A 15,179-nucleotide genomic window follows, 5' to 3' on the forward strand; every position below is an offset into this window, starting at 1 on the left:
CACATTTCCTTAGGTTTCATAAAACTGAGTTTTTCCATGCAACACAAGTTTAAATATTTGTTATTTGCACTGCAAATGTTAAGAAAAAACCTCCAAAATGCAATAAGATTTATGCAGTAAGATTATGGAAAGTCAGAGAGTAAAGTGGGGAATGGAAAGAAGAAACCAGCTGAAAAAAAATTCATTGCTGTTGTCAGAAAAGGATTAGAAGGAAAAACTCCCCAGCCAACTTGTGAGGAAAGACCCCATCTTTGACACAGACCAGTTATCTCTTCTCCCCCTCTTTCCCATGCTCCCTAAATCCAAACACTGATTCTTTTTATAGTCAAGGAATGGGAATTTCTAAATGCTAAGGACCACTACAACACTGCCCAAGATTCCCATCTATTTATCAGGAATGCTTCTGGATGTTTCCAGTTGGAAGAAAAAAAGAGTTTGGGTTTTTCTTTCCCAAGTGTTTGTGGCTGCACACCCACGTTTGAGGCCCACTGCAGTCTGGGCTGGAGCTGGGTACCAGCTCTTAATTATTTGTTCTTTCTTAGGTAAAAATCAGGAAAGATTTTGCTGCAGAATAGACCTGATTACATTAGCCCTGACTGCCATGGAAAGAATGAGCTTTAATCTCACTTCCTTCACCTCTTACTTATTCACAGTGGATTTCTCTCTTATTCACTTGAATCAGGGGTGACTACTTTGATTTAAAAGCAGAGGTGAGGTGGGCCAGACTTCAGCTTCCCCCTACAAAACCCTGTTTTTTTTCCTATTTTTCCAGGCACTGTTACTAGCAGACATTCCTTGTTCCAGTTATTATCCAGCCTGGCCTCCTGGTCCAGTGCTGAAAACCAACCTCTTTACATATCCTAATGTGTTTTCCAACATTCTAGAGCTTTCCCTCAAGGCCAGCTCATGCTTTTCAAGGCTCCCATGGTTGTGGGTTTTTTCCCCTGGAAACAGGAATGATGATTGTCCTGGTGCCCCCCCAGCAGACCCAACACAATCCATTTCAGGATGATTCACCATTGAAAAGGGGAAGGAAGAAATCAGATTATTGGGACTTTTTCTGCCCCAGTGTGCCCAGAATTTCTAGCAGGGTATTCCAGGGAGTTGCAGACAGGCATTCCAGGTTTAAAATGGGATCAACAGGCAGGTGCTGCCCTTGTGTTTGTGAAGGCACAAAACCCACTGGCAACACCAGACCTGAGCTGGGCTGTGAAAACCCAGGGATTGGGCCAGGTCTGTTTGCAACACAGCTTTTTTCAAAGCAGTTTTTTAAAGTCAACCACCCCTAAGCTAACTGGCAGCCTACTTGTGATCTCTTGGGAAAAACCCAGTCTGAGTGAACTTGACCTGAGCAGATCCAAGGTGCTGTGGAGGTGCCCTCTGCTACATTCCAATGCCTGGCCTCACACCACATTGCACAGCAATCACACTGAGTTTTTTCAGGTTTATCAGCTCAAACCTCAGGGAACAATCCTCATTCTCCCACACCCTCACAATCCTATTATTTATTTGTGTTTAATAAAATCACCTAATTAGCCCATTCTCCAAGGAAACAACTTGCAGCTTTAGGCAAACACAGGAAGATGTTGACTTGACACAGCCCTTTCCTCCAGCCAAACCCAAGGCAAACAACCTTTTCAATGAAACCCACTGGAGCAGGCAGGCACAAGCACCTCTGCTGATAAACATCACTAATTAGAATCAACACCTACCAACACAAATCTCAGCTTTACAGGAGACATCTGAGGCCTCCAGACATGTGTTTCAGGTCTCAAAGTAAATAGACACAGGCACTGAAACCAATGGATATCCATGGAAAACTGAATTTTTAGGGTAAGACCACTGGAATGTAAACAGCAGGGCTGGAATTTAAGAGGTGACTCCAGAAGTCTGGGTCCTGCATAGCTCAATGTAAAATCAGATATTTACCAACCACATGAGGACAAGCAGGTTTGCTTGCAGGCATGGAAAATGAGGATTCCTAAGGAAAACCCTGGATCTCACTACAAACTCCAGCATGAAACAGTCAGTGAGGAGAGGAGGAAAACAAACAAAAAAACAGACACTGTGTTGTACTTTTTTTTGATTTTATAGAATTTTTACAATATATTTCTCTTCATTTGCATATTTTACCCACATCTGTAGCTTTCTTTTTACATGTTGAACTGAACTGGAATAAATCTAAAGGTCTGATATATTTTAAACAACTGATAAAAATTGCAAAGTAGTAAACCCGTAAGAAAAGAAATTATAAAACTCTTGTTTTTAAGTGTTTAATGAAAGCAAGTCAAATGTATTATTAGGAACAATATGATTTGTTTTAAACACATCATAGGTGATTCAGGCAGGACTACTTTTTTAGTTTTTCTTATATTAGGCACATTTTTTTTCAGCATACCTGTTTTCCAGACAGTTTTATACAATTCAATAGCATCATTCACATCCACTTGGAACTTCTGCATAAATTTCAAAATGTGATTGATCATGAATATTCATTATTGGTATTCTATTCCTCTTTCTTTAGAGCTACCAGAAGGAAAAAAAATAATCAGTGTTTCTTGTCTGTTAAAAAATCCATAATTAATGATTTGAGTTATAAGGCAGCAACAGATTCAGTGTCAACTCAGGTCACAGTCCTTCAGTTCCATCTAGTGGGTAGAAATTATATTTAGTGGACACTGTTCCTAGACAGTTCCTTCAGGGCAGGATGACTGACTCATGAGGCCAGTCACTGCTGGTAGAGTAAGTTGAGTGGTAATGCCTAGCAAGGAATTCTGGCCACTCCTGTGTCATCCTTGCAGCCTCATGTCTTCATCCAGAAAGCAAAAGGACAGTCCAACAGAAAAAAAGTGACTGTGACAGAGCTGTGCCAGGTTCTATGAATGGTTTATTTACAGTCTTCATCCCTGATGTGAGAAAAGAAAAATCCTTCTTTGACTGACGGTGCAGAAGTCAGCACAGCAGCCCAGTGCAGATCCACCATTCCTCAGCCATGGTGCCCATGGAGGCAGTGAAGAGGAAGTCCTCCTGCTCCAGAGAAGCAACTTCCAAGTGCTCAGCTGTCCCCCCCACATGACTCCCTAAGATCAGTTTAGAACATTTCCTTTTGGTGGAGCAGCTGCCCTGGCCAGGGTCTGTTCCAGCAATGGCAGGGTGTGAAGCAGGTGGTTCCTCAGGGATCTGACAGCCCTGCAGGGAGGCTGCAAACTCAAACACCTGGGGTGGGAACAGAATGATCTGTGCATTAAAGGTACACCACAATCTTGAGAACTCCCTTCCCATCCTGATGTCTGTAAGGAAATCAACTCATGGGGATCAAGGAGGGCTTCCAGAGCAGCATCTCTCTGCTTCCTTTCAGTCTTTCACAAACACTAGACTTCTCCTGAATCCTGGCATTCTCATTTGCTAAGAGAGCCACTCCATTCCTGAAAGCAGGGTGCTTCTTGCTCTTCAGTTTTAGTCTTTCAAGCAGAATAATCCCATTCTGATTCAAGCACTTGCTGTGCACTCACTTGGCCGAACAGAAGTCAAAACAAAACTACAGCACAAAAAGCCATCACAAAAATCCAAGGGATGTATTACTGCATGTTTCCCTCTCAGAGGGAGATTGGGCCACCCTTAAACTCCAGCCCCAGCTGAGAAGACCATCAGTTCAGAGGAGACTCCCTAAAGCAGGGCTCCTGTGCACTGGTATTTGGGCACCACTCAAATTTTGGACAAGCAGGGTCAATAAAAACAGTTCCTTCTGACAGAGCCACTGCTTCACACAACTTGCATTCAGTTACTATTAGAGCTTTAGAGCTTTTGGCTGCCTTTTTTCCCTATTCTCCAGTGTTGGGGTGAAGAAGCAAAGAAGAAAATATTTAGCATTAAAAGTAATCTGAATTTCTATTTGACAAGACCAGCTCTACAAACTGTGCAATAGTGCACAAAATACAGCCCCAAATCTCTCTGTGTTCTTTTTAACTCTTTGGGAAGGGAATAACCAATATAGCTGTGCAGGAAGAAAGCCAATTTATTGCAGCATAGAAGGTCTGCAATTCATTCCATATTCACTAAGAGAAATGTGGTTATTGCTCTGTAAAATAAGAGTGGATTGATCATGAACCCCACCCTGAGTGCTGGGAGTCTGGGTTCCCCACATTGCCAAGAAGCACCTCCTATGCCACTATTATCAAAATAAGTGAAGGAAAAAAAAATTCTTCTCATAATTTCTTGTAAAGATGTGATTTTTCAGAAACATGGAAGTTCTTCAGGTCTTCATATCACCACTGCCTTGTGACTGAAGGCCAGCCTTTGCTCTCTGCACTACAATAATGGGCTATTTGGAGTAATACATTGGAGATAAAGCAAGGTAAGAACAGGTGACTCAAAAAAGGGGAGAAGCATAAAGCTCTTGCACGAGGATGCTGTGAAACTGGAATCCTTCAACTGCTTTGCAAATCACCCACAATTTGTTTTATAACCTGTAGTTTAGTAAGAATTGAAATCCTTTTCCTTGGGAAGAAGCCTCCAAAGCAAAAATGACAGGATTCAAGCATGGACCATTGCTGCAGCAGGCACCAGATTCTGGTCTGCCTGCTTCACTCTGCAGATGTACAACAGATGCTGCTGAGGGCATCACCCCATGGAGTTCAGCACTATTTTCTGAAGCTGACACCTTTCCTGCATCAAGTTTCCTCAGGAGCAGACGACACAAACGCGGGGGCCTTCCATTCTCATACTTCAGCTACCTTCTTTCCTTTACTTCCTCTGAATAAAAAACAATATTGTTCTGTTTACTCTAACATGCTACAATATGTGCATACATAACTGTAGGACGCATGAGTTACTTCAGGATGTGCTTTTTCATTGAAGTGAGCTGTTACTTTTACAAATTCTACATCAAGGTGGAAGGAAGGAAGGCTGCAGAGTGCTCATACACTGAAGCTGAAGGAACTTCTCCTGAATGGAGTTAAGATGTTTGTTCCCATGTCCTATGGACAAACTACTCTATCCCATGCACTCCGGCCTGAGCCAGTATTAAACATTCCAGAAACTTGTTGATTTGTTTGGATAGTTAATGGCAAGGCTGATAGCAGCAATGTTTTTCAGGGCCTAGAAGAGAAAGGGAAAAACAAAGTCACACCAAATATTCTCCTGAAGCCCAAATTGCAAAGAAATTGTATGAAACTAAACAGAAACAGAAACTGAGAATCAAGGACTGGTTTGGGTTGGAAGGGACCTTAAAGATCATTTCATTCCACCCCCTGCCATGGCAGGGACACCTTCCACTATCCCAGGGTGCTCCAAGCCCTGTCCAGCCTGGCCTGGGACACTTCCAGGGCTGGGGCAGCCACAGCTGCTTTGGGAACCCTGTGCCAAGGCCTGCCCACCCTCATGGGAAGAATTTCTTCCCAATACCCTAGAAAAGCATTTGTGCAGAGTTCACTCACAGCTTTCAGAGGCCTGCCAAGTACTGTAATGACCAAGTACATTAATATCTCTTTTATAAACTCCACTGGGCCATGAGAAATCATCCAGGGTCTGCCACAAAGACCCCAGACCCTCCCAGCCCTGGGGCTGTGCAGTCCTACCTGTGCTGTGCAGCGATGAAGATGATCTTCAGAATTTAAGGCAAGCAAATACTCCTGTAGAGATCCAAGCTCCTGTGGCCAGAAAACATGCAATGAACACCAGTGTTTCTACCAAAGGTGATATTCTACTAATTAACATTAAAATGCTGATCATTAGAGTCCCCAAGAACCAAAGGTATCAGACCTGCACACCAGACTCTCCCAGACTAGAGCAGTTTGTGATCACAGAAATGAGCTCATGACACTACTCCTATTTACAGTTCAAAACCAACTCTACAAAAACCACATGCAAATACCTTTAAATTAATTATTAAACCAGAAATGCTCTCAGAATAAACAGTGGCTTTAGAGCCTTAATAGCCATGACTATCACTTCAAGCCCAATGATAAGGTAACAGAATTCCCCTCTAATCAGAACTTGCTGCCACACTCCCATAAGTGAAAGTTGTTACTGTTTCTGTAGCTCTGAGGGATAAAGGCAAACTGCATTTAGTGTAAAACACTGTCATTCCCAGCACTGAGGAAAGGAGGGATAGAAACACAGGAGCTGCTTACAGTAACTCTGTTTTCTGTCACAAAGAAGAGCTCTGCCAGAGCACGATGAAGAGGAAGGAGGATACCAGGCTTGGCTGAGTCGTGACATGAGTTGTTTTCCATGTGAGTGAAGAGCTGCCAAAGTGGCTTCAATAAGGTGAGGTCACAGTCCCTGAGAAAAAAGGAATTTAAATGAAATTGTGATGCAATAGTGAGTAACCACCATGCCCATTTCTGGGAATGGAGAGGGGAAACCAAACCAAATCAAATTTAAGAGAACAAAACCATACATTTGTGACAGTTAACAACAAAAAACCCACTTTGCTAAATGCTCTTGACTCTAGAAATACTTGTGCCATACATACATAAACTTAAAGACACATATCTCTTCTAAAACTCAATTACGGGCTTAGTGGTACAACTAAAAATAATAATTTAGAAGCTATTTACTTTACAGAGAATCAGATCATCACTTCACCAGGTTATTATTTCATCCTTGCCTTAATTCTGCAGTATAACGAATACAAAGAGAATAAATTTCTAGAAAACTAATTGAGATCTACCTTTGTCCTGATTTGTGATGATTTTTTTTTCTTTACAATAACATTTGAATTAATTAGACTTCTTTAAAAGCCAAGAAAGAAGAGAGAGCAAAACATTCCTCCTATCAAAGCAGAAATGATATCAAAGCTATCAAGCACTGTAAATTACATCTGACAGACAAATTAAGAAAAAACCCTGTGATTTGAAGCAGGTTTTTTTTTTTGCTTCAAAACAGTATCAGTTTGGTGCCTTTTTGGTGCAGGATGTGGAGCAGGGCACTCACCCCTGGCTGCTGCACTGCACTATCTTCAGGAGCAGGTGGATGGCCTTGAGCCGCTGGTGCCCCGTCTGCCGACACGCCACTCCCACCTGCCACTCCCAGATCTTGGCCAGGGGCAGGTGAGGAATCACCCTTTCCTCAGACAGCATCTGCTTTAGGATTTCAAACCCTGGGAAAAAAAGAAAATTCAAACAGCTCTTCAGTTTTGTAGGGACGCATTTTGTTCGTATGGTCAAGTATTGCAAGCCAGAAATATTGAATTAAAATAGCAAACAAAAAGCTGAGAAACTCTAGATTACATCCTGATGTGGCAACTCTTTCCTGAGGCAAAACTTACATAAAAATTGGAAAGAATCGTATCCAAAATTAAATTTTTGCCCAAATAAGGCAAACAAAACACAGCCCCTCTCGATTATGACATGCAGTTTTGCTGATAGCAAATAATCCATCAACCTCAATTTCATTAAAAATATTTAAACTCTGAAATAAACTAACACAACCTCTTATGCTAAAAATTAGACCCAGAACCATCCTATTTTAATGGATAACCACTTTGGAAAAATGCAATTACCATTATTTCTGTTTCCAGTTATGGTATCCTGGAGTGTTTACTAAATACTCCATGTAATTACTATCTTATAGTGAGATTTTGCATGCAAATTACATTATTATAATTGTAATCTCCAAGTCTCTGTGAAGATTTTGTGTTTCTACCCCAAAATCATAGGAAATAAGAGACATCAGTTGAGTTTCAACTTGAACTGATCATGTTAGAACTGATCACATGAAAAACTGATCACATTATTTCTAAGACACTGAATGCAAATTCTAAGTCAAGGAAAAGGGATAACCAGAGGTCCCTCAAAGCTCAGCAAAAGGACTAAAAAAGGCCCTTTTCAATACATTCTGAGCATCTCTTACCTGTCTGAAACCTGCCCAGATGACCTGCTGTCACTGTAAACTTATAACCCCACTCAGTGTTGCTCATGTCAGAAGTAAATCTGTAGTAGAGTGTGTCTCCTGTGTGCAGGGAAGGAAAAAAGCCAACATTACTATTTTCTGAGTTAGTTTTGTCATCTCAAATACAACTGAAATGAAAAGTCTGAAATTAATTAATCCTAGATGGCTTCATTTAAGGGAGGTGGTCTTTTATTTTTTGGTAATTATGAAACACAAAGAAGGGGTGACAAAGAGGAGGCTGAAGCAAAACCCACAATAGTTTCCCATGTCTGGGATAATTCTTTTACATTTTTGACAACTAAATATAGGAAATTAAAGAAACTCCATATTCTCCACATGTAACTTCACTTCTCCAGCTGTGTTACTGGATCAGTTATGATTTATGAAACAAGAACTCCTATACAGGCAGCCAAGTTCTTTGCAACAACACTTGAATTCATTGGATTAAAGATTTAAAATATTTGAAAGTAAAATTTTTACATGTCAGAAAATTAAATTGAACATTTTTACTCCAAAGAAGAAAACTGTTAAACTTAATCCCTTTAAAGAGAAGGACTATCACAACATATGACCACTTTACAATCAGGCAAAAAACATTCTAAAGGTTTTTGCCATTGTGGCATCTTCACCTTCAGAGATAAATCCTGGTGGTTGGCTGTAATGCTACACAAAACATCTTCTTACCTATTGTGCTCTGTAATACTAGAGCTATTAAAACTTAAAATAACTTCCTGCCCCATGAAAAAGCCTGTCACCCTGGGACAAGCAGGTGAGATTTCATTGGGAAGCAGAATTTTCAAAGTTTCATCAACAAGAAAAATTTTGAAAACATGTTTTAGGATTTAAAATGAAATATCTATAAAAGAATTTCCCTTTTTATCATGAAATGGAGACAGTGTTCTCTCCTACTCATAGGAGAAAGCCCTTCAATCAAATGAAAAGCCCAGAAGCTTCAAATGTCTGGTTTCAGCTAAAACCTGCTGGAATCAAGAGCCTTAATCCAGACAGCCTTGGTTGGAAATGAATTTCCACAAGGTGAAACTCAAGTTTCACAGCCAAGGCTGCTCTAAACATTGAGCTTCCAAGTTCAGCTCCTTGGCAAACCTCAGCAATTGTTAGGGATGAAAAAGAAGACAGACAGAAGTTCACAAAAATCTAAAATATTTCTACAGAACACAGATCTGCTTTTAACCAGGACCTTGCAACCCAAACCCAGCACTTGTAACCCAAACTTGCTAAGAGAGCTCCTAAATCTCTTTACAGGGGCTGACAATCCTTAAAGTCAAGAGCTTCCTGCAGTGCCCCAGTGCTCAGTGGGTTAAACCAGGTAGAAATCAGAGGCAGGGGACTGTGCAGTCCTTGAGCTCTCTGGCACTTGCTCCTCACTGTGCTCTCACAAATGTGCTGAGAGAATCCAGAGTGCAGCTGGCAGTCCAACCCTGGGTTTTTTCCAGCTGTGCTCTGTGGCACCAGCTGGAGCCAAGGTGCTGGCACTGGCTCTCTTTGCTCAGAGCAGCAGCAGAGCACAGAGACAGAGATAAGCATATCTTTTCTTTTTTTAAATAAAAAAACGTGCTTCCTGTGGAAAGTAAGACAAGGCATAAACAATGTCAGTGAATATCGTGCAGAACAAGGGCTGTGTTGGAACAGAGTCAAGATCAAATTTGTTTCCAGTAGCTGAGTGCATGCTTTGACTGAGTGGTGGAAAGAAAAGGTCACAGCACAACAACAGATAAAGCACTTTGCAGAAACAAATGCAAGAGCAGCACGTCAGAGCAAACACAGTGGGACAAGGATTGGCTTTTTCCCTACACATCTCAGGTGCATCCACATTTATCCCATCAGGAGTTCCTCCCAGGAGTGCCAGCAATATCCTACAGGCCCCTGGATCAGTCCTGCTCACCTGGAAGCTCGAAGTCAGTCCATTTCTGGGGGGAGCCACTGAAGCTGTGCCGATCCTGCTGGAAGTCGCTGCTGCTGGACATGAGCAGCTCATCACAGCCCTCCTCTGTGTTACACTGGGAGTCAAACTTGATGGAGAGGTAGATAGCACCAGGAATGTGAACTTTATCCTGAGAAATGAACACAGCAGCTTTGTGTCCTGTCACACTGTACTGCACACTGAACTTTCACTATACGAACAAGGGAGATATTAAAAATATTACAGCATCTCTGGGAGTTTTTTACTTTGATATTTTTACCCTGAGCTACTTTAACAAATGTAAAGCATGGCCTATTGTTCACATTAGCTGTTAAGCATGTAAAATGAATTGCCAGCAATGCTTTCCTTTTTTAAAAGCAGTAATTGTTGCTGATACTGATCTCATTGCCAGAACCTAAGGGGTTATATGCATTTTAAAAATGAAAATCAGAGGAGTCAGAGCAGCAGGGAAATTAAAAATCCCAAGGCTGCCCAGAGGCAATAATTACTTACCAAACTATATCAGAAAAATGCTATCAAACAGTATCAAGAGAAGAAAATCAGAAACTGTTTGTGTCAGGGAAAGAGTCTAAAATGAGAAATAAAAAAGACACCATTCCTACTTTCATCTAACAGCACAAGGGCCAGCTGGAAGAGGCCAACTGAAACAAATCTTTGGAAGGAAGGGTAGAAACATTTGATCATTAAGGCCTTGAAACCATTACAAATCTGATCTGCTTCAAATATATGCACAATAAAACCATGTAAGTGATGCACTTTTCATATGATTGAATTAGAATTCCATTAAAGTGCCTGACTGAACACATTTCTTTGCAGGGCAAGGCCTGAGCTATCTGACATCAGCCTTTTCCAAGGAAGGCTGAGCAGATTTCACAGGTGCTTCAAGCACAGAATTCAGTCCCACAGATACCCCCATGTGGAGCTCTGAGAGGCTTCTGCTCCAACCCCTGGGTGATTCCAGCTTCAAGCCATGCCTGTAACCCATGCCTGCCCTACCTCAAAGTTGGTGTTGTTGTTGTAAGGATGCTGAGATTCCCTCATCTGCACAGCCATCCCTGGCTCCTCCATGAACTGACAGGCTGTCAGGGCCATGGTCCCCAGCATGCTCTCCTTGCACCCATGCAGCACTTTCTGCAGAATCTGGGAGGAGAAATGGCATGGAAATACAATTTGCTGTCAAAAGAACATTTACAGCTGTACATTCTGATGGCTGACATGAGTCATGTCCAGCCACAGTACTTTGGAAGAGGGAACCAAGGAACCAGCAAGAAACAAGATAAATTCAGAAATTATGCCTGCAAGTGTCATCTCCATTAGCACAAAAGATTTCACTCTGTCTTCTGTTCTAGACCTTTCATTCTTTGTTTGATAAAAACATGGCAGATATTGGCCTTGTCTCTTCACACAACTGCTACAATCAAGGCTAATCCATGAAGTAATTAACAGGAAACTAAAGCTGCAATCAAGTGAGATAAACAACTTTGTTAACACACTGAACAGGCACCTTTACCTTCTATACCAACAGGTTTTGATTTGAATAGAATATGTCATATATTTCAGCCTTCAAAAACAAAACAAAGTACAACTCTGTGCAGAAGAAGACATGAGAAAGTATCAATGAGATGGCTGAAGTTTTGAAAGCAGCAGATGCAAGTCCTGTGCATTTAAAACTACCCAAAAATGCCCTTTAATCTATCAGCACACACTAAAAATAATTCAGAATCACCTGAGTCTCCCTTATTCTTATTTTTCTAACAGTGCATAAAAGCCCTGAATCCAGGAATTCTGTTCCTTGAGGCCTTTTCATGTCATCAGAGCAACTCATTACATGTCCTCAGCTGTCATCTCCTAACTCCTCCTACAAAATGTAATCCACCAGCTCAGGCCAGCAGGCTCATCTCCAAATCTGCCAAACCTGATTTCTTGGGAAAAGGAGTTTAAAAAACAAAGCAGCACATAGCAGCTCCCTGAATGCACTCTTTGCCTTGCACATGCAGAACAGCCTAAGACAAAGGCTAGGTTTTTGCATTTAACAGGCAGTAATAGATTTTATTCTGTCAGTTCATCCTGCCCTTTTCTGAACCCATAAAAACACCCTGGGGCAACAATTTCCATGACTTACTGTGTCAAGAGCCTGTTCTTTTGGTTTGTTTTGGACCTGCCACTTATTACCTTAATCTGACACTCCTTTGTTTTCTTACTGGGAGGGCCAGTGAATAATACTTGCTCTTAACTTCTGCATGCTATTTACTGCTTTAAATCTACAGAGAAAGAGGAACAGAGTTTTCCATTGCTCCTTCTCCCTCAATGCCTCACAGGGGAAAGATCCAGAATGAAGAAAACCAGTTGGTTCCTCATACTGAAGTTATTCCATGGCTGTAATAATCCCTGCCATTCTTCTTCAGGCCTCTTCCAGTTGTATTGCATCTTATTTTAATTTTTTAATGAGATGAGGGGACTCATTGCAGTCCAAAAGAGTGCATGGTATTGGTTCAGTAGCATATCAGTGCCTTCTGCTCTATTTTTCATTCCCTTTTTTGAAGATTCCCAGCACTTGATTTGCTTTGACTGCTGTGAAGCCTTGAGCTGACACTTTCATTACAACATCCTATTGTAATTCCAAGATCACTTCCACCACCAGCTCATCAGTGGAGTAGCAGGTATCACAATATAGACATTGAGATCTAAGAAAAAGCAGCTTTTAAAAGGCACTGCCAATTTTACCAATTTCTCTAGATTACCATCTATATTGTCTATTTTCAAACCAGACTGCCTATTTTACCAGGTTCTCTTTCATAACTGAAAGAGTTCTCTCTACACAGCTATTTTTTTCATTTTCTCTTAACAAGATCAGCACATCAAGACACTGACAGATTCCAACTGTTTTCCAGAACTAATTTAAATTTCGGAGTTTCAATTTAGTTGAAAAAAGGAACTGCAAGTATTTCTGTTAGTCAGAGTCTCATGGCATGTGGGCACAGGTTTTGTTCACATGTCTAAGTGAAATCCACTTACTTTTTCCCATAGCTGCTTCTCCTCTAGCTGCATCAGCATGTCCAGGATGTATGTCATATGGGCTGGGCCACTGAGATCTAGGATTTCCTCATTGATTGCCACATCATCAGGCCACTCAGCTAATAAGGATGCCAGCACATGCCTGGCATAGAGAACTGCAATAGCCTCATTGACACGATACAGGTAGTCCCTGACAGCCTTTTTACTCCTGGAGTCCAGCTCCTTGTGCAGGAGGATGGAGCTCTTGGTGCGGCGCTGCTTGGCATAGCTCAGCTGCAGGTCACTCTCTGTGTTGGTGATCAGCTTCTGGGCAACAGGATTGGTTTCTTCTGTTGCTTTATCACAGAGCACAGGCTTTGACTGCAAGAAGAGAAATGGAAGTTGGAAAACAGGCTGTCAGTAGTTTGCTGCCTCTCTCACACAGCTATAGATTTCCTGAGAAACATTGTTTATGTCTACACACCTCACTATACCCTGATGCATCAGTGGAAACAGCAGTCAGAATTCTAACCAGAAGTGTTAACTGAAGCTCACCTACAGAGGTAAAGCCACCAAGTGCCCTGAAATGAGGCAAGTTGGGAGGGACTTTTGGAGATCACTTGCTCCAAATTTGACTTAAGGTTGAGATACCTTCAAAATCAGGGCTTTGTCCAGTTAAGTTTGGACAATTTCCAGGTGTGGGTATTTCACAGCCTCTGTATAAGCTGCTGAAAGGCCTATTTTTTTATATAATTATGTGAAACTGCTTCAGGAAGCTCCTTCCCCTTTGCAATGCAGCTGTGCTGGTGACACCTCAAGGCCAGGAGTGAGCCCTCAACATAAAGCAGAGCTGTGGGACCCTGTAATTGAAGGCAAAACCCAAAGTTTGCAAGTGTAGTGTCTACTTTACAAGATAGATTCATTGCTTCCTTGTTCTGCTGAATTTACTGTAACAATGATCTGCTAAAACAGTAGCAGGGCACAAGCTTACAGCAATGAGATACAATCTCTCTTGTGTAAGGGGAGGAAATTACAGCCTGCAATCACCATTTGTTCTCCTGACTTGGGAATCAAGTTTTTTCACTTCTTTAAGGAAGGAATAACAAGGAAGAAATTGTTGTTTCTTGTACCTGCTCATTCATTTTGACATAAAACATTGATAACAGATTATTCAACGTATGAAAAAAAAATTCTCAGGCATGAATGCCAAAATTGATTATTTTCCAACTGCTGCTGTTTGTAGAAGTTCCATACCAAGCAGGGTAAGATGATCATATCTGTATCCACAGCCTTGGAGCTCTGCTCCTCCAGCCTCAGGCGTTTGCTGGGCTGCCACTTCTGAGCCAGGGTCCGGATCCTCTCATCTGTTGTGATCACATCCCCATCAAACCTTCAGAGAGGCAAAGAAAATCAAAAATACACAAATGTGGCTCCAAAGTAATGCCAACTCAATTAGGGCAATTAAATGCAAATTAAATCTTCCCACCTTCTGTTTTGGAAAGATTAAGCTCTGCCTATTTTTATCATGTTAACTGTTCCCCTGTTCTAACAAGCCAAAGGATTGAAATGTTACAAAATCACTCATTTCTGTGAGAAGAACAGAACATGGTGTCTCTGTGAGATGCTCTGAGTACCAGAAGCCACATGTGAGCTCTTGACTCTTCCTCAGTTCACAGAATTCAGAGCCATAGTGGATCTTCAGATGGGAGCTACCACACAGAAAAGAGCATGTGATGTGTTTCAGAAGATGGTGACTTGCTTCCATAAATACAGCTTAGCAGGAGATTATTTCCTTACTTTTTCACACATGAAAACCAAATCTTATCCTTGGAAGAATTTCTATTCAGCACTCAGAGGATTTTAGATTTTCACCCACCACTTTCTCTGCTGGACCCAGAACTTCACATACCTCTTTTGAACTTCCAGGAAAAAAGATTCTGTTCTTTTCATCTGCAGCTCATACATGGCTCGAAGAATGTGCAGAGGTGCATTAAGTGCATCATGTGTCATCTGAGCAAGGAGCAAAAAGAAATTAAAAAAAAAACAAAAAACATCAGAGGGGGAAAAGAAAGACTGAATTTCTTTAAGGATGACCTGGGCATGATTTCCCACTTTTTAGGTAGATAATTAATGGACTCAGTATCTGGATTAATAATAATGAGAAGCAATTTAGCATAACACTGTATAATGATTTTGTAGCAATAATTACTGTAGTTCTAGTTTATTTTCTTTAAAGAATGATGCATTGCAATCACAGACCCATACTCTATAAATTCAGAAAGAAAACAACCATATGAATTACCAAATGTTTTATGCAACTACCAAATGCACATTTACCCAAAAGGAAGTA

General features: G+C 41.2%; 1 protein-coding gene across 4 annotated transcripts in view; it reads right to left on the minus strand.

Annotated features, from left to right (window-relative positions):
* Positions 1 to 2,257: 2,257 nt before the first annotated feature.
* ZZEF1 (zinc finger ZZ-type and EF-hand domain containing 1) overlaps positions 2,258 to 15,179 on the minus strand; it is a 59,025-nt gene continuing 46,103 nt past the window's right edge. For all 4 annotated transcript variants that reach the window (XM_050981758.1, XM_050981756.1, XM_050981759.1 and 1 more), the window contains exons 46-55: positions 14,739 to 14,839; positions 14,084 to 14,219; positions 12,851 to 13,210; positions 10,832 to 10,975; positions 9,797 to 9,965; positions 7,855 to 7,953; positions 6,937 to 7,102; positions 6,132 to 6,282; positions 5,577 to 5,648; positions 2,258 to 5,097 (exon numbers count right to left, since the gene is read on the minus strand). In XM_050981758.1, the coding sequence (XP_050837715.1) occupies positions 5,023 to 5,097; positions 5,577 to 5,648; positions 6,132 to 6,282; positions 6,937 to 7,102; positions 7,855 to 7,953; positions 9,797 to 9,965; positions 10,832 to 10,975; positions 12,851 to 13,210; positions 14,084 to 14,219; positions 14,739 to 14,839 (1,473 nt within the window). In that variant the 3' untranslated portion in view covers positions 2,258 to 5,022. The remainder of the gene's footprint in view (positions 5,098 to 5,576; positions 5,649 to 6,131; positions 6,283 to 6,936; positions 7,103 to 7,854; positions 7,954 to 9,796; positions 9,966 to 10,831; positions 10,976 to 12,850; positions 13,211 to 14,083; positions 14,220 to 14,738; positions 14,840 to 15,179) is intronic.

This window comes from Serinus canaria, chromosome 19 (genome assembly GCF_022539315.1).
Source record: "Serinus canaria isolate serCan28SL12 chromosome 19, serCan2020, whole genome shotgun sequence".
NCBI classification, from domain to species: domain Eukaryota; kingdom Metazoa; phylum Chordata; class Aves; order Passeriformes; family Fringillidae; genus Serinus; species Serinus canaria.